Source organism: Molothrus ater, chromosome 3 (genome assembly GCF_012460135.2).
Source record: "Molothrus ater isolate BHLD 08-10-18 breed brown headed cowbird chromosome 3, BPBGC_Mater_1.1, whole genome shotgun sequence".
NCBI lineage: Eukaryota > Metazoa > Chordata > Aves > Passeriformes > Icteridae > Molothrus > Molothrus ater.
In genome coordinates, this window is record NC_050480.2 from 27,586,747 (window position 1) to 27,604,811 (window position 18,065).

At 45.5% G+C, this 18,065-nt stretch overlaps 1 protein-coding gene across 1 annotated transcript in view; it reads left to right on the forward strand.

Moving 5' to 3' along the window:
• The window catches only part of TTC7A (tetratricopeptide repeat domain 7A), a 189,361-nt gene extending 174,133 nt beyond the window's left edge, over positions 1-15,228 (forward strand). The window contains exon 20 of the mRNA XM_036379593.1: positions 15,114-15,228. Coding sequence (XP_036235486.1) covers positions 15,114-15,137 — 24 coding nt within the window. The 3' untranslated portion in view covers positions 15,138-15,228. The remainder of the gene's footprint in view (positions 1-15,113) is intronic.
• Positions 15,229-18,065: the final 2,837 nt, after the last annotated feature.

An 18,065-nucleotide genomic window follows, 5' to 3' on the forward strand; every position in this document is an offset into this window, starting at 1 on the left:
GTACAGAAATGTGCCTTGGACACCAGGTTCCTCTGGACAAGTGGTCCAGGTCTGGCCTTGGAGTAGTGCTGTGCTCAGGGGATGAGTTATCACAGCCAAACCTTTTCTCTTTTTTTTTTTATTTTCTCTGTTCTCCCATCATCCCCTCTTGGGTACTTGCAAAGTCCTTTCTGTTCAGCTGGCTAACAGAGAAGTAATAAGTTGAAACAAATTAAAATTATTTCAAGCTACATTCTGAAGAAAAACTTCAGAGATTTTAAACTAAATAAAGAGCTTTAAAAAGCTTCCAATTAAACAAAATATTGTTCTGACAGGACTCCTCAAGCAGTATCTTCAGTAATTGAGATTTATATGACCAGAAGTTTTGAGAGAATTGCCAGAAGGGAGAGCATTTTGAAACAAAACTTCAAGATGTTTAATCCTGAAACAATCGACACAGAACATTTAAGTTTTTCTTTTTGTCTTCCAGCCAAGAACTATTCATCAAAGTTATCTCAAGTTCTATATGTGGCTTCAGTTTTCTGCAACTTTGCTTTTCAGCCAATGCCATGCTTGCAAGAGTTTAGAAGTGTTTTCCAGTTCCACTTTTTATTCTCCTGCGTGTCTAACGCTGAAGTTCCTGGTGCGAAAATGTTCTCAAGTGCTTCTGCACAACATTACCAAACACTGCATCCACAGTCCAGCAAGCACAGGTGGTTTCCTGGAGAACAGTACCAACTGCTGAGTAAACAGCAGCATGTGCTGCTCTGCACACCTGTGCACACAAGCTGGGATTGGCCCCACTGAAATAAGCAGAGACCAGTCCCAAGCAGTTTTGGAAAACACACCTCTGCAGTGCCAGTGACGGTGATTAAAATCTGCAGCTGGTTTTTTCTGGGTAGAAATTGGTTCTTAAATAGTCTGGATCCTGTTACCAAAACAAGTGCACTTTTACATGTAGCAAAGCACAGCCAAGGTCTGTGGCTGCAGCCCCAGCAGCTCCCCTGTGCTGCAGCACTGGCAGTGAGGCTCAGCACCTCACACGGGCTGAGCACAAACTGCAGCTGGAATTTCATATAAAGACATTTCCATGCACTCCTGCTTCCATCTCACCTCTCTCTTGGTCACTACCCACTGCTCAGCAGAAGCCTGCTATAGAAGTGTTCTGCTGTGTGTGATCCCCAGGAATTTTCCATGGGATGTCTACATCTGTAGGATTCACTAACACAAAGTTCTATGCAGAATATGACCTTTCCACAAAGGACATGCTCAGGGTCTCGTACTACTTGGCCACAGACACCCCTGGGATCTGTAGCTCACAGCCTGAAGACTGGGGACTTAGAACTTTTCTCTGAGATTCTATTAGAGCTTCTTAATTAAAAGACCTCTTTGGGGACCTGAATTGAATTGGAAACCATGGTGATCACTTAGGTCAATCACGCACAGAGATGATTGCATTTGGGAAAGCAAGGTGGAAGATGGGAATGTGTGCATGTTGAAGAGCTTTAAGGAAGAAAAAAGAAACCCCCAAACATTTGTAAAAATTAGCATGAATAATTTGCAATAAAACAGTTAGAGGATTTGTCATATAGGGCTCACTATTCACTGCTGATTTAGAGACAGCTGTCTGTCCTACTGCATTGAAAAGTGTCTTCAACTTTTATCTCTCTGAACATTTGATCAATGGATTCGACAGTCTGTCCATTTTCTCAAACCTGGGTATGCACAGTTTCATTCATGTTAATAACTGTACCAGGAAAACCAAAATGCTGAGAGCTGTGCTTCCATTATCCTACATGAAAAAACATGTTACCAACCTACTGCAAAACCAGAAGTTTTCATCCTTTCATCCTCATCCAGTGGGTCCTGTAACTTCAATAGGCAAAATGTGTAAAAATGCCCAATATCCAGCAAGTGCTTTTGTTCAAGAGTTGAATTTGACTGTTACAGTTAGAAAACACTCATTTGTAATCAGATCATGTTAGTAAGATTATCAGTTATGTCAGTTAAAACGTAACTAAAACAAAGTTATGTTTTGTTTCAACTTACAAATCGTTGTATTCTAGCTCTAGGACAATGAAGTTGCTTTCAAAATCAGAGCAGTTTTGGTTTCACTAGAAAGAACTGTTTTAAAATTCACTGGCTTTTCCTACAGAAAAGGACAACTTACCTCTCATTGACTTCAGCATTACTTTCTCCCTTTGCTCCTAGAGTAGAAAAATCTAAATAGTTACAAGGGATGTTCCTCTTGTAAGTCTCCACCAAAAATATGTAACCTTGCTTCACTTGTCTTTGCAAATTATTGTGTTTAGATGAGGACCTTTTATAGACTTGGCACTTCAGTTGTCCAGCCCTTGTGTGAAATGCTTTGTATTGCTCTTGAGAAATCTTACAGCCCCAATACACAGGGGTAACCTCCTGTAAGCTCCAGCAATAAATGAGACTGTTCATGTAATTCCTGGGAGACTGAAGGCTTTTGATCCATAATCTATCATCTTGCATTAGCAGTTCCTTACAAGCTGCTTCCTTTTCTAAGGTGGACATGGAACACCAGAGCACAGAGGCTGCAGGAGTTTGGATCTTCCTCTCCATCCCATCGATTCCTCCCCCCACCACCTTCCAGGGCTCCTCCTTACTTTGCAGGCAGCATCTGCAGCTCCTTCCACATCCACTCCCCTTCCCCTGCCAGCAACCATTCCCTACTGAATCGACCATGTGCAGAGGGTAAAGCAGTAGCTGCTGATGGGCAGAAGAACATTTGGTTTTTTAATTTTTTTTTACTCATTTCTTTCTCCACAGTTACCTAACTGCAAGACTCAGATGTGCTGCCAGCTGGAGCATACATGGCTTTGGGACCAACCTGCAGCCCACCCCAATGCCTTTGCAGTCATTTCCAGGGCTTCCAACCTGTAAGGAGGCTGGAGTTTCAGTCAGGTTAATATTGCTTGCCAGCTCATTTCAGAATGCCGTGACTTGTGTGATAGGTGTAATTATTCCAAGTAGCCTTGTGCTGGAGCTTTCCCCTGAAGGCCAAAGTTTTATTCTATTTGTATTATATACAAATATCACCTGGAAGCTCTCAGTGGAAGTGAGGAATCTTTGTTCTCTACTGACTTAGCCTGCAGGGTTATAATTATAGCTGTACAAGATACAAGGATGATGCAGCAGGCACACAATGCCAGGCCTTCTCACAGCAAAGGCAGAAGCAGCTTTGTGCCACAGAAGCAGGATCAAACCCCAAACCACAACAGGATTTAAGGAATAACAGATCTGCTCCAACACACAACCAAATTTTTCCATTGCCTTAATTCTGTAGTCCCATATGTCTGTGCAGTCAGAAACACGATGGCAAGTGAGTCACCCTGATAGGCATCTGCAACAGCTTCTCCTCACTTACCTGGCAACTCTACCACTGTAGAAGATGGGCCACAGAATGACTCAGCAGTCAGGTTACCAAGGTCACTTGAATTCTCAGTGACTAATTGTTGGCTTCTTTTGTCACAAAAATACTACGTAAAGCCTCAGCGAAGCTTTGGCACTGAAAATATCTCCAGGTGCAGCTCTCTGCACACCCAGCTTCCTGCAGCCAAGCCCTTCTGTGTGGGTTACTCTGCACCCAGCCTGCTGCTCCTGAGACATCCTGGTTTTGCTGCTTGAGAAATTACTAGACTGCCATGTTCCTGCTAGCTGCCTTCCTGACAGAAACATGTGCATGTTGAGCATTGTTTTTCTAACTGAAGCAGACCTTTTGCCAAACAGTTAGTCTGATATTTTCCTCCATCTCCATTTGCTGTTGGAGAAATATTTTCCACAGCAGAACGTTGGCCAGTGAGCCTGGTGGACAAATCCTGATAAAGGCTATTCAGAGAAGCCTTCCGCTCGCAATTAATGTTTGCCCATGGAAACCAAAGCCTTGCTATTATTTTCCTTTTCCTCCTCTGAGGGAGTTTAGCCCTGTATTGCCTAGTTTTGCTTTCAAAACTCTTTGAACAGGGATGTGTATGAACACATCCATACTCTTCTGTGCTTGGGCACAGGAGTGCAGAATGAGACCTCACTTTTTGTTTTCAATACAATTAGTATGTTTATAGGAAACTTTTATGCTGTATGCCAATTTTCAAATCTGAAGCATGTTTTCAGACAACACAGAGATACTATTTCAAAATAAAGCAAGGGCATTAATAAACACAGTACCAGGAAATCCACAAAGGTTAAGTGACTTTGTACAGAGTAACTCATTCTCCTAATGAGTTTGCTGCAGACAATGCTCTCAGCAAGCAGTTACTGCATATGTATCTTTAATTTGTGTGTTTATATAATTCATGGTAGTGCAAAATAAATTTCTATGTAAAGTGTCCTAATAGATCGAGTGAGGCCATAATATTCTTCCAGAGCTTGTTCATTACAATATGCCCTGGCACAGAGTCCAGAGGGAGAGGAAGCCATTAAGCATTAAGCAAAACAATTGCTGTCATCTTCCAGAGGGACTGGCTTTGTAAATGCTTATGTTAATGCTGTACAAAAGAGTTGAGTATTCTGGTAAAATTAGAGTGGCAAAAGAAGGCAAGCACCTTGTCCTGAATTTTGTGAGATTTTGTTGGATAGCTAATGATATTTGGATCTTTGTCCTAGGAGAGCAGAGCTCATCCTCTCCTAGCCACGGACTGGGCACTCCTCAGAGTTAAGTGTTACCAGCAAACAGAAAAGATGAGACAAAAAAAGCCCTGACGTTTCCAGTGTTTTCTATCCTCAAAGCTGAAACTCTCCCCTGTGTGTGTTTTCAATTTAACTAAAATAGATTGCTGTGTGTAAACAGCCACTCTATCTGCATCATTCATATTTGATGGACTAGTCAGTACAACAGATACTTTTATCCATCCTGTAAGTGATGAGAAACCAGACACTTCAGTGTCCTGTGCTCCTCTCAGTTAACATGAGTGGCAGCAGCTGTTATTCGAGGCTCCCTAACATGTAACGTTTGATGTAGAGACAGGAAAATTGGAGATATATTAAGTGGAATTGGATATAACAAAAGTAACTTCCATGATCAACCCTCCCAAGAGAGCATGCAGAAAACTCTGGCCATGTTTGTTAACAGCAACCCAGACACTGGTGTTGTTGGGCTTCAGAGGCTGTGTAATAGTAGTATTCTTAGCAGGTTAACGAGTTACTTGCAGGAAAGGTAGGGCATGATTTCAAGATGCCTTGAAATTGGCAGCAAAGTGTGAAGGTGCTCCAGAACACCACTGCCAGAGACTGTAAAGCACACACCAAGTAGATGAACTTGTGTTTTAAATTATGTTCTGCACATACAACTTTACACACCTGTAAGAACCATGTAAGCAGGCTTTTAAATCCATTGGAAACCAAGAGGAAATATTGCCATCTCCTTCTGCTTGGGGGAGATGAGGGTAGGTGGTTGACAAGGGAACAAATGTAGCAAACCAGAAGCAGCACAAAAAGGAGGGCAATCCTTTTCTGAGCAGATATGTGAAGGCAGGAACTCCTGGCCCAGCTCACACAAGGGTGTGTTGGTGGCAGCAGTGAAATACCAGAAATTCCATTTTAAAATGAAAGCAAGCTTCTTTCAGTGAGGGTGGTGAAGCACAAGATTGGGTTCCCCAGGTGGGCTGTGGGCCATACACCCTTGGGAACAGACAACCTGCTCTGGTTGGAGAAGGGGGTAGGACTAGGTGGTTTCCAGACATAAAATCTACCATGCTGTGATTCTGCGAAAGGAAAGCTTGCCAAGCAAGGCCATGGGCAGAAAATTATGGTGGTGGTGTCTGGCAACAGCTTTTGGAGGAACCATGTGGATATACCAAAAGAAATGACTTCCTTTTCCTTTGTTCCAGCTGGCACGTCCACGCCTGCTGCAATCCACACCTCCTGTGCCAGCACAGGGGGAGAGAGGAGATGAAAAGGCAATCCCATGGCCAGGGCTTCAGAGTCTCAGACCTGGAAAGAGCAGATGAGAGGAAAACCTTTCACCTGCTTTAGGACATATTCCAGGGAAGCTCACTAGACCTCTTGCCAGCTGGCATTTTAGAGACCCACCCTGCAGACTGAGGGGTTAAAATCTCCTGAGCTTAAGTGCAATTGCTCCATTTGTGGCCTCACTGGAGAGGGCAGCTGCAGCCCAGCTTTTGAATCTCTGCTCAAAAGCAAGAGCCAGTGAAAGGAAATGGGAACTTCTGTCTTCTCTGGGAAGGAGCTGGAGAAAGTTTGTGCGAAGGTCAATTTAATATTAAGCCAAAGGTCCAAGAAGCACCAGACAAACAGCTCTTTTTTCCCAAATAAAGAGTTAGTAACTGCATGGATATACAATTTTCTCCTCTCGGTTTAGCCAGGCTGGCCCTTCCTTATTCCTGAGGGAGCACAGTCATTTCTTGGGCATGTTTTTATATTTGCAGCTGAGAGACAGGAACGGGAGATGGCATGTGCCCACTTGTGGCTCTATGGCACAGGGCACAGGCTGGCCGTGAGGGATGGGGCTCATGCACAGCCAGGCTCTGAGGGGTTCTGCAGCCAGCCCTGCAGGCAGGCTCTGAGAGCCCCTGAGAGCCTCTGAGCCGGCGTGGTAACGTGCCTGCAGCGAAGGTGGGAAGATCACTTCTCTCTGTTACTAAGAATATAGTCAGGGAAACATTACCCTGCAAATTGCTTTAATATGCATCACACTGCCACATTTACTTTATGACTCTATTTGCACCCTGGGTGTCAGCTCAGCTCATGCCCACTGCTGCTGCTGCCAAGCTCCTGCAGCTCCTTGCTTTTCCCTCGCATGCACTGGAGAAACAGGCAGAGCAAAGCACAACAAGGCTTTCCATGAGGCTTCTGCTGAAAGGCAGGGATGGGGCTCACTTCCTACCCCACAGCTCTGCTTGGATCCACCAACAGCAGGCCAAAAAGCAGAGAAAATTATTCAGGGGGCATGAGGAAAAACTGAGTGACTCAAAGCTGTGGGCAGGTGGAGAATGCAGAAGCAGGTTCAATTTCAGATGCACTCAGCCCAAGTTTGCAACACAATCCATGAGATGTGAGCAGCAGAGACCCACCTTGGAGCAGTTCCCCTTTGCTGATGAAGTGACTCACTGGCTGAGGGGAACAAGGCAATGGGGGTGACAGATGCACTACTGAGGGGACCTGTAGCTACAAGGGCCACATGCACAGCATGCACAGGAGCAGAGAGAGAGAGAGAGAAGTGAAAGGCTCTGGCTCCTCCCCATCATTTGGTGGATGAAAGGTTGGACATGACCTGGCAATGTGCACTGGTAGTCCAGAAAGCCAGTTGTATTTTGGGCTGCATCAAACTCAGTGTGGGCAGCAGGACAAGAGAGGTGATTCTGCCCCTCTGCTCTGCTCTGGTGAGAGCTCACCTGGAGTGCCTGGAACCCCCAACACAAGAAAGATGTTGACCCAGCAGAACAAGTCCAGAGAAGGGCCACAAAGGTGCTCAGAGGGCTGGAGCACCTCTCCTGTGAAAACAGGCTGAAAGAGCTGGGGTTGTTGAGTCTGGAGAAGGCTGCAGGGAGACCTTACAGCCCCTTCCAGGGTCCAAGAGAGCTGGGGGGACACTCTTTACAAGGGCATGGAGTAACAGGACAAAGGGAATGGCTTTAGACTGAAGGAGAGGTAGGGTTAGATTAGATTAGATATAAGGAAGAAGGTTATTTACAACGAGGGTGGTAAAAGGCTGGACAGGTTGCCCAGAGAGGTTGTGGATGCCCCATCCCTGGAACCACTCAACGTCAGGCTGAAGGGACTTTGATCAACCTGATCCAGTTGAAGATGTCCCTGCTCCCTGCAGGAGGGGTTAGACTAGAAGACTTTTAAAGGTCCCTATCAACCCAGATTATTCTGTGATTCTATGATCTCCATGTGCAAAAGTCTGCCATAAATAAAGGCACAGGGAAAAGGAGCTGTCCTTTCTCTGTACCTTGTCACCTCAGATGAGAGTACAGCTGTTTATTCTGCTGTGCACTGCAGCTGGCTGCAGGAGGGGGAACACAAAGCAGATCCTTACAATTTAATGCTGTTCCCAGGCTAATAAAGATGAACATTCCTTTTGGGGCTGTGGACAAAGGCAAGATGCTGCTATGCCTCTCACCTATGAGTACCTAGAGCCCTAAAATTTGACCATTTGGGAATTTGTATATATTCCTTATCTTAAACTATTGCTTAGCAACAGACTTTAGCCAAGGGCATATTTGTGCAACTGTGAGGCATATCCCTAGCTGCTAAGTGCAAAGCAATAAACACACCTTTCCAGATTATCTCTGCTGGGATCACAAATGTAGCAGACGATCAAACCGAGCAGAAGGGAATCTGCTGTGTAGGCTCTCAGCACCTTTGCAATGCTGATAAAGTGATCTGGCCCTGGGTGAATCAAAGCCTTTTCACTGCAGGAAAGGTGTCTTTGCATACCAAGTAGGCTGCAGATGGAGGAGCACCCAGCAGGGCTCGGTGTGATGCAGTTCTGTGGCTGCTCCTCCCACGTGGAGAGGAGTGATGTGTTTATCTAGAGAGCCTTAGGTGTTCCCCTGACACACTGCTACATGTGCACACACTGCCTGATCAACAGCCCTGTTTTGGAAAAAAACCCCACACAGTCTTATACATGATTTTAGATACCATCTTGGTATCTATCAGCCCACTATTTTATCAAGCACTTAATAGAGCAAAGCTTAACCCCAGTATTGTACCTCAGACTGGGTTGCACCTGACAGTCCAAGGTTTTACTCCCCAGTTATCTCACAGAGGAATGATTTCCCTTCCCATCACCAGGCTGTACTTTGCCACCGTGAGCCACGGTGCAGTGTAACACACATCTATATGAAAACTGGGCCTGGAAATAGATGTGAGCACACGGGCCCTTCTCTCCTCCTTGCACCCCTGAGCGCCAGCAGCTGGTGGCTGCTTTGCAGAGAGCTCACAGCAGCTTTCTGCACCTAAAGGAGCCTTTCCTTGGCTGTTAGAGAGAAGACTTTCACTTCATGTCTGGACTCGGGGGAGAGGAATGCCTTTCCTGCTCAGTGCAGGGGTGGGATGCGCTGAGAGTAAAGGGGGCGTAGCAGCTGTGAAAAACCCGGCACTGGTGGGAGGAGGCTGCTGCCCCTCCTCTCGCTCGCTCTGTGGAGTCGGGGGTGCCCCTGCAGCTCATCCCAAGGCAGCAATGCACACTGAGCTCTGCTCCCTGCCGCCCTGCCTGCCCTGCTCCCTGTGCCCAGCATCACAGAGTGCCTGTGCCCACTAAAGGGGCAGCTTGGCAAGCAGAGGCAGGCTGCGTGCAGGCTCTGCCCCCAGCTGCACAGTAACTGCTGAACTGCGTGCTATGGTGTTATAAGAGCTCACATTGTCACTCGGAGGGCTTGGGGAGGCAGAAGGCAACCTTACATGATCCTTGTCTCTGTTATTCACAGTCCATAACGCCAGCATTAAGGCAAAGGCCAGGCACACTGATGCTCCAGCTGCTGCAGGGCTCCCTCCTTCCAAAGGCACAATAAAACTCTCAATTGCCTACACAGAGATACAGCAAAGGAAGAAAAGACCTTCAGACTGAAGGAAATATGAGGCCCTTAACAGCGCTCAGCAGACAGCAGGTTAAGGAAGTCCTTGTGGAGAGACCTGTTGTAAAGAGTATCAAGCAGTGTAATCTCAGTGCTGACTTAAAACTGAGCAGTACACCAGACCTGTGGCAGCTTTTGAGGTTTTAAACCAGGTTTTAACAATACATTTTTAACCCTTCATAAGTCATAAGCATTTGGAACAAAAGCTGCAGTCAGATCCACATCATCTTAAGACAAGCTCACATTAATGGCCATGCTGGCAAGAAGGAAATTGGTGCTCAGTGCTGGGATGTGCTGGACACCTACATCTCACACTGGAGTCAAGACTTGTGCACCCTCCAGCTTCAATTTCTCACCAGTTCAAGAGGAAGTGGAGGAACACAGGATAAAAAAAAAGAGGAGAAAGAACAGGAGCCCCTATTTGCTTACTCATTGTACCCTGTGGCTCAGAAAAGCAGATTCAGTCAAGTTCCCAAAACTTTCCCTCTGTGCTGCTCAGTCTGTCAAGTCCAAGTGCATCCCTGCTGGGGGCCATCAAGAAGGAGAGGTAGCCCTGTACCAGCAGCATCAAGCCTCTTTTGTCTGGGCTTCACGAGCAGCAGGAGCACAGGGGATTAAAATCCTTTCTGAAATTCTGACGACAAGAGGAAACACAGCTCTCCCATTATCCTCCTGCAGATAAATATTTGAAAGCAGCCATAAAGAAAACTCATCCATGCATCCCTTGCTGCCTGCCCAGCAGCCACGTCCGTACAATGGGAGCCACCTTCAGACAAACAGCCACACAAGGAGTTCATTGTACCAAGCTCACAGGCATCAATCTCCATCAATTCCTACTCAACACCATTTTAGAGAGGTATCTGTTTATTTTAAACCCATCAGAGGATGTATTTTCCCTACACAGTGGGAATACCAGTATCACAGACCATGAGGGCTGTTTGGAGAGGGAACAGCAGAACCACCTCACCCACTCGAAGGGGAACCCCTGGGTTACAGTGGCAGAAAACATAATTGATGGCAACAAAGCTGCAGATCAGGTTGCAGGTTTGAGTTATCCATCGGTCTTTTCCTTCCACTCAGGGAAGGAGAGGGCGGTGTAACCGCTTCTCACAGACACTCATTAAATCAGGCACGGCAGATCCCTTCACATGGAGGTAACCTGAGAGCAAAGGCCAGCCCTTCACCTGGCACAAGTCAAGAGCTCTCTTCAGCTGACAATAGCTGAAGTGTTGGTGGCAACACTCAAGCACTTCACTTATTGACTTCTCCACCCTGGGGCAAGCAGGTTAGAGGGGGGGGGCTTCAGAACTGGGATCTTGGGATCTTTCCTAGAAAACAAAGGCCAAGGACACATCAGGAAGGACAGCAGCTCCCTGGGCCATAGAATGTGCCACCAAGCAGCAGCAGGGCTGTTGCTGACTCTGTCGTGGTAACACCCTGCTGACCACAGGGGCCACACTGAATTAACAGTGCTGCAAACAGGGAAAGGATCAGGCTGTCTGCAGCATCCTCACTTAATTTCCTTTTCTGGACTAGCGTTTCTGAATGCTTCTTGAAAGATCTCACAGGTTCTCCATGCACTAGAAGAGCAAAAGATGTCCCAGGCAGATGTGTCCTGACAGCAGCTGGCAGGTCTGGCAGCAAAGCAAGTCAAGAAACCTTTGCACTTCCTGACACTGAGGAGTGGCATACAGTTTGTAGGCATAATCAGACTGTTCTACATACACTTTGTCCCAGCCATTTACATGGAGCACAAAGGCATCTATTACTTACAGGGACTGACAGAAAAGTAGTCTGGGGCTGTCTCCCTGCTACAAGTGCTCACACACAGCACATGGCTGCCTAAGCTGTCCTCTTCTTTTGGGAGCAAGTTTCTCCCAGCCTCCACAAGAGAAACGACCTTTAGAATTATTTAAATTTCAAGACAGTCTAAAGTCTGATTCAGGGTTGGATTCACCCTGAACCAGGTGCTGTAAAGCCACAAGGATCTTTCTCTCAGTGTTTACAGCCTAAGCAGATAATGCCTGAGTTTGCTAACAGAGAATGGGAATGCAATTTGTCCACAGATCAGCACAGGGCACAGGGCACAGGGGGCTGAAATACAAGTTGCATTTCCTGAACCCCAAGGCAGAACTGGAGGCAAGCTGGGCAGCACACAGACCCCAGCAGCAAGTCCCTTCCCTTGCCCCTTGAGGAACACCACACTGTGGAAGTGGGAAGCAGGGCACAGGCAGAAGTGGTTGATTCGTGCTCAACCACACTACAGCCGGAGTCTGAAATGGCTCCCACATGCTAAGTGCAGCAAGCCACGCTATTTTATCTCATAGCCTGAGCTAGTTACTGATTACCAGAGCCAATTACATCACTACAAATACTTCACAGGATGCAAAGGCATCCTTCATCCCAGGGACAAGAACAGATACCAGTCCCACCTCATGCTGGGGGAACTCTGCTCAGGATTGCCCCAACTCCTCTGGAGCCTTCCTGTAGCAAGAAATACCAGGAGATATTAAAGCTTTCTGAAGTGCCACAATGAAAGCCATTTATGGTGCTTGATAAGGGTGGCTCTCCCACGCCTGTATTTCTTCACTTGGCCTTGCTCTCTTTCGAGGCAGGTCCCACCCATCTGCCCCACCTTCCTTCTCCTGTGTCTTTCCATATGGAAAAGCAATGACACACAGAGTATTTTTCCTTTGGGTGTACCAGGGGAACCCATCTCCTCTCCTGGCTAGGTGGAAAGCTTCACACCAGCCAAGAGAAACTCCACAGGGAGGGAGATTTAGGACAGCTGTGAGAGACAAATGAAATGAGGGGGAGGTGTTTCTGTGTTGCTGTAACGTGTTCACAGAGGTTCCCTGTGCAGGGTGACAACTCCTGGCCTAAGGAAACACCTAAGGAGACACCTAAGGAAGCACCTACCCTCTGGATGGTGGCCTGAGCACATGGCACACCTCAGCATCTGCTCTTCTTTTTTTTCCATCTCACCCAGAGTGCCAGGGTGACCCTTTTCACTGCTGCTAGGGAAACTGTGCCACCAGAGAAGGATGTGAAGCATCAGCTGAAACAAGCAGGGATTTTCCCTCTCTCAGCAGCTGGACCTTCCTGGCCCAGTACCTGAGCAGGGCACAGGTGCTGCTAACACCGCTCAGCACATGAGGCAGTCACACATGGGCCACCAAAGCCACCTTGCAGATTCCACTGCCAAATTAAGAGCAGAATATTTTACTGTCTTTTAAAAGCAGTTCAGTGTTTCCTGAGTGAGTCTGAGCCACGGCACTGTGTAGAAAGCTTTTCCTGCCTGAGGATCACCAGGAACCACATAAATAAAACACCTTCAGGAAGGTTCTTGCTTGCTTTTCTTGTCATTGGCAAACACATACCCTGTCTCACCCACCCCTCTCTGTTAATACAAAGTTTTCCAAGACTTGCTCAGCTTCCCATAGAGGAGAACTACATTGATGTGCCATTTTGTAATTTCAAAAGCTTATTCTACTGTTTTCCTCGACCATGTCCAACTTCACTTGGAGTCTTAGGACCCAGTTATTTATTTCACTCACCTGAGCAGAAATCTAAAACTGCACCTACACTGGGAACATGGCACACTGCATCAGCTTATGAACAAAACATTCTGCATTTTTAGGACTACTTCAAGAAAATTATTAAAAACAAAAAACAAACAAACAAACAAAAGCTAATCAAATAAATGTAAACTTTACGTCTGTGAAGTGCTCAGTTTTTCAGGTTTAGGAGAGAAGATTCTTACACCTTGCAAGTCTGACCTCTAATTGGAAACAACTGTATGGATTAGAAGGCATTTCTCAACTATTTAAAACCAGTGCATGGAAATAAAGGCCATTCCTGATTTAAAATGGCTGAACTGGTTTTTCTCTTGCCCACATGCATGAAACCAGTTTCAAAAGGAAACCATCTGGAAGAGTTCAGCTCAGTACATAAAGTTTCAGAAAGCTGCAAGCGCCAGAGAAAGCGCAAAAATAGCATTAAAAACACTTTAGCAACCTTAACCAGCACAGAAAGCACTGCTCCCACCAGAGCCCTTGGCTCCAGCAGACACATAACACACACGCAGGGCTCTCAGAACACAACTATTCCCACTGAAGTCAAAACTTTAAATTATACATAGGTTGAAGTACAATCCTAGAATCAGGCCAGAAAATAAAATATGCAGAGTTTTCACCTTCTTCTATTGCCATCAATAAGTACATTACCTTAAGTTCAGAGCCTTCTTTTCTGATTAACATTTACCTAATTGTAGTTTCTTACAATTTCTTTTCAGGTTTATTTCTACTTGTTCTGCCAGAGGGCTGTTCAGGTTTTTTAGAAAAATTATTCAATTGCCTTTCCTCCCACACCCCTGAATATTTTTTCTTCCTCTGAGTTGCATGACCTACAACTCTCTCTAACTCCCTCTTCATTTGCAGTTCCTCTGAGCCCCCTCCGGGGTTTCCCCAGGTGGGAAATCATGTCTGGAGAGAGGTGGCATTGCCCTCCTTCTTTGTATTCCCCATGCTGTATTGCAAGCTGATGAAGATGGCATGTTCCCAACCAGCCTGCAAGAGTTCATGCTGCTTGGGAAACCACCTCGTGGGTGCACAGCACCCGGGCCCTGTTGTTGCCCACACAAATACCAAGAAACCAAGAAACACCACATATAGATGGGGATAATGAGTGGTCAACTTCTAGGGCTGTTAGAAAAGGACTTCCTTTAAGAATGTTGTGTTGCAAAAGGGTCTGAAAGATCAAAATAAGAGCCCAGCCTCTCTTGTGCCATGTCTAGATCCATGACTAATGCCTTGAGTAGCCATTGTCATTGTGACCTCCAAAGCAGCCACCAGAGGCCAGAGGTCATTGTCTCTGCTGATGTGAAGGAAGTCAAAACAACAAAAAGATGAAATTACTTGTCCGTGGTCTCCACAGCTCTTCAGTCCCCACCGAGTGCACTGCTGAGCCACACTGCCTCCAACAAACAGCAAGTCCAGTAAAACTTGTGCAGGAAGATCTCTGGATTTTGCTCATTGACAAGCACACACAATCCTGTTTTCAGTTCACCGACTCGCGTTCTTAGAGGGAAGCGTGGGCACCAACCTCTGCAAAAGGCTCAGTGTGAGACACAGGCTGAGAGCGAACTCATTTTAAAAAGCAAGCAGCCCTTTGTTACCTCCCTAGTGGAACTAGTGACCCGGCCATGGTGTGCTCTGTGCCAGTGGGACCCAAGCCACTCCCTGAACATGAGCCAGTGTGGGATTCCCTGGCTCTTGGCTAAGTCACTGCACCCAAACTCTTATTTCAACCTTTTTAACCTTACTTTCTTTTACTTTTTCCTCACTCCTGGCACTCGGTGGGTTGGGGATTTAATTATTTGGCATTACAGGGATCTCCAAGCTGTATCTGAGGTTTGCCACAGCATCCATACCATCCAAAGTATCAGGGCTGACATGTTAATGAGTCTCTGATAAAGTCCAGGACTGATCAGCAGGCAGCAGCAATTAAAACAAATTCCAGACTAAATTTTATCTTTCAACAAAGAAATATTTTTTCTCCCCACAGGATCTGCAACCAGTGAACCACTGAAGAGCTGTGCTGGTGCAGAGGGAGCTTACAGTGGAATTCAATGTGAAATAATCATAAACCATCTAATTGGTATTATTCAAGATGAAAAGTAATGCAAGTAAGCAAGCACAAACAAATTACACTCGATTTCTTTTTAAACTTTTTGGCTCTAAACACACAAAGTTTTACTTATAACACGATATAGGCATCTAAGGATTTTTCATGTTATTTTGAATTTTATAGGATTGTAAAGTAGGATGTAATTGGAATAGGACATTGAAATAAGATAATTATCTCCTGCTGCTTCAGAAATAAGGAATAAAAAGAGCTGTGTATATCTTTTCTTCTCCAAAGAAGAACTAAATGTACTGTGATGATTCTTGTTTCTGGAGAAAGAATCATTGGGTTGTGATTTGCAGTTTTCTAAATACATTCCTCAAAGGAAGGACTATTCAGAGGTGTGGATGGAGTACAGCACATGCTAATTGGTCCCAGGGCTACCTTGAGCATCCAGACACTGGTGATAATTCAAGTCACAGCTGGAAATGAAGTCTTGGTTGTGCTCATCCTTGGCCAAACTGAAAATGGTCTCATCCTCGTTCATGTTTCCTTCTCACAGCTGGCTAAATAGACTAAGGCCATAGTCACTGAGATCTGGACATACATCCAGATCCATCTCTGGATGTACATCCCTGTGGTCGTCATGTTACTCAAGTTGTTTGTTCAGATACTTCACAAAGAAGGAGTTGAAAGTAGAGGAAATAGAGATCTTTTTTCTCCAAATCCAGGCAGACAAGAGTGACAGATTACAGGACTCACAAGTAACAACCAGGTCACATACTATTCCACCATTCTGTTGAGGGATTCTTCATCCACTAAGAGCAGTAAATACTTTCCTGGCAGACAGAAATTTCAAGATGCTGTGATACTTATAAACCTAAGTCAGCAAAAATCTTCGCACAAGGAACAGGGGTTAATGCCCTCTTGACCTTTGCACTTTACAATGAGTGTCGATGGCCTTTTTGCCTCTCATACGTTTGAATTTTATCACTTCCCCAGCATTCTAGTTCTGTGTCTTTCCCAATGCAATGATAGACCTGGAGGATGAGTGATTGTTTCTTCTGACTAATACAGCATCAGCATAAAAACCAACCCAGTGTTCTCAGACACATTTTAGAAAGCTATTATCTCCACTTTGGAGGAGGCAAAGCTGTTAAGCAATATGCTCACCTTTATGCATTTTGCCCAGAGGAAGAACACACCCATTACTCAAACTGATGAGCACATGTCCTGCCTTCTGTATTCTGGTGTCAGCTGACCTTGGCAAATTGTAGGGACATTTCCTAACACGTGATTTTGCTTTTTACTGTTTTTTTTTAATCTCTCACCACCATAATTGTTTACTTGAAGTGTTAGGTCTTAATTACAGTAAACATTTTTCCATTTCTGTACAGACAGGAAATGCACTGGAATAGAACTGGATGGTTTAAGTTCATCATCTGTTCATCTCTTGATAGAGATCAATATAGATTAGAGGTAAGTCTCTTTATCCATATTCATTTTCAAAACCCAAAATTACATGCAACAGATTTATAATTAAGCAGAAGTGATGATGTTTTTGTACAGCTTACTTAAATGGATTTGCCATGATGCATTAGAGTAGAAGCTGTAAAACCCCACCAGATGTTGTACTACCCCCCCGCCCCCACTCTGTGTTGCAATTTGCGTGAGAGTCCTACATTGTAAATAAAACTTGAGGTCAAGGTACACAAAACCTGAGGATCTGTTCTAAAACCATGCTGACTACCCAAGTAAGATGTCTTCATTTAGAGAGGGGATGAACAACCCCAGCTAGGAGTAAAACCTGAGTTAAACTCAGGGACTTATGCACCTGAACAGCACAGCAGCCTTGTGTTCCTAAGCTTGCTGAACAAAGTTTTTGTGTAGCAGCTGCCTCGTAGCCCAGACATTTACATTTCTGCCAGGAATAAAACCAGCTGAATCACAACACTATGAGGCCAATTTTACAAGTGAGCTGCAGCAGGGGTCCTGCCCCTGGTGTTGCTCTGCCCCATCAATGCCAGCCCTCCCAGGAGGAGCACACAGCCCCCTCACTGTCCAGGGCACAGTCAGCTTAGGCAAAACTTGGCACCTCTGCACATCAGCAAAGTGATTGCAAGATTTGCTTCCTGCATTGATAGATTTGAAGCAGGGATTGGAACTCACACTGATTTGTGGAAATACTTGGTTAAAAGTAGGATTCAGCCTGAGACACAAAAATGACAGATTACATAAAAGTGAATACAAAGCACCTGAGACTCAAAGAGATAAAAGAGTACCTCTGAGTCGAAGACTCAGCATGGCTGGCAAGCATTTCACCCTCTTCACCCAGTGAGGTCACGAGAGGACACTGGGCCCATGACTCTCATCTCCCAGCTGGCAGAGCTGAGCAGAGCTGAGCCTTGCAGGTGAGATCTTGTCCTCCCGCACGCAGGGCGGGTTTTACCGCTGGCTTTGGTGGAGCCAGGCTTTCACAATGCTCCACACTCCACTCACAGTGAAGTCACTGGGGTTATTCATGTGGCAGAGTTACTAGGTGCCCTCACTCACGTTATGCAAAAGGGTAGGCTTGAGCAAGGAGCTATTAAAATCAACATTACACAACAGCTTCCATGGGGAGCTCCTTTTCGCCAATTGTTAGCCATGGTGATGAAGCTGTGGTGGGTGACTCACAGACCTTGCATTGCCCATCAACAACAGAAGACTTCCAGTGTTAGATAAATGCCTTTAAAGTGTATTCTTTACCATATGTAGCTCACAGTATTTTGAGCACCAGTAGTTGTGGTGTGAATCATCTTGATGCACTCAAACTTTGTTGCTGCTTTGATTTTTTAAACAAACAGCAGGCATAATAGCACTTGGAAAGCACAAGATCACCCCAATCAAGCA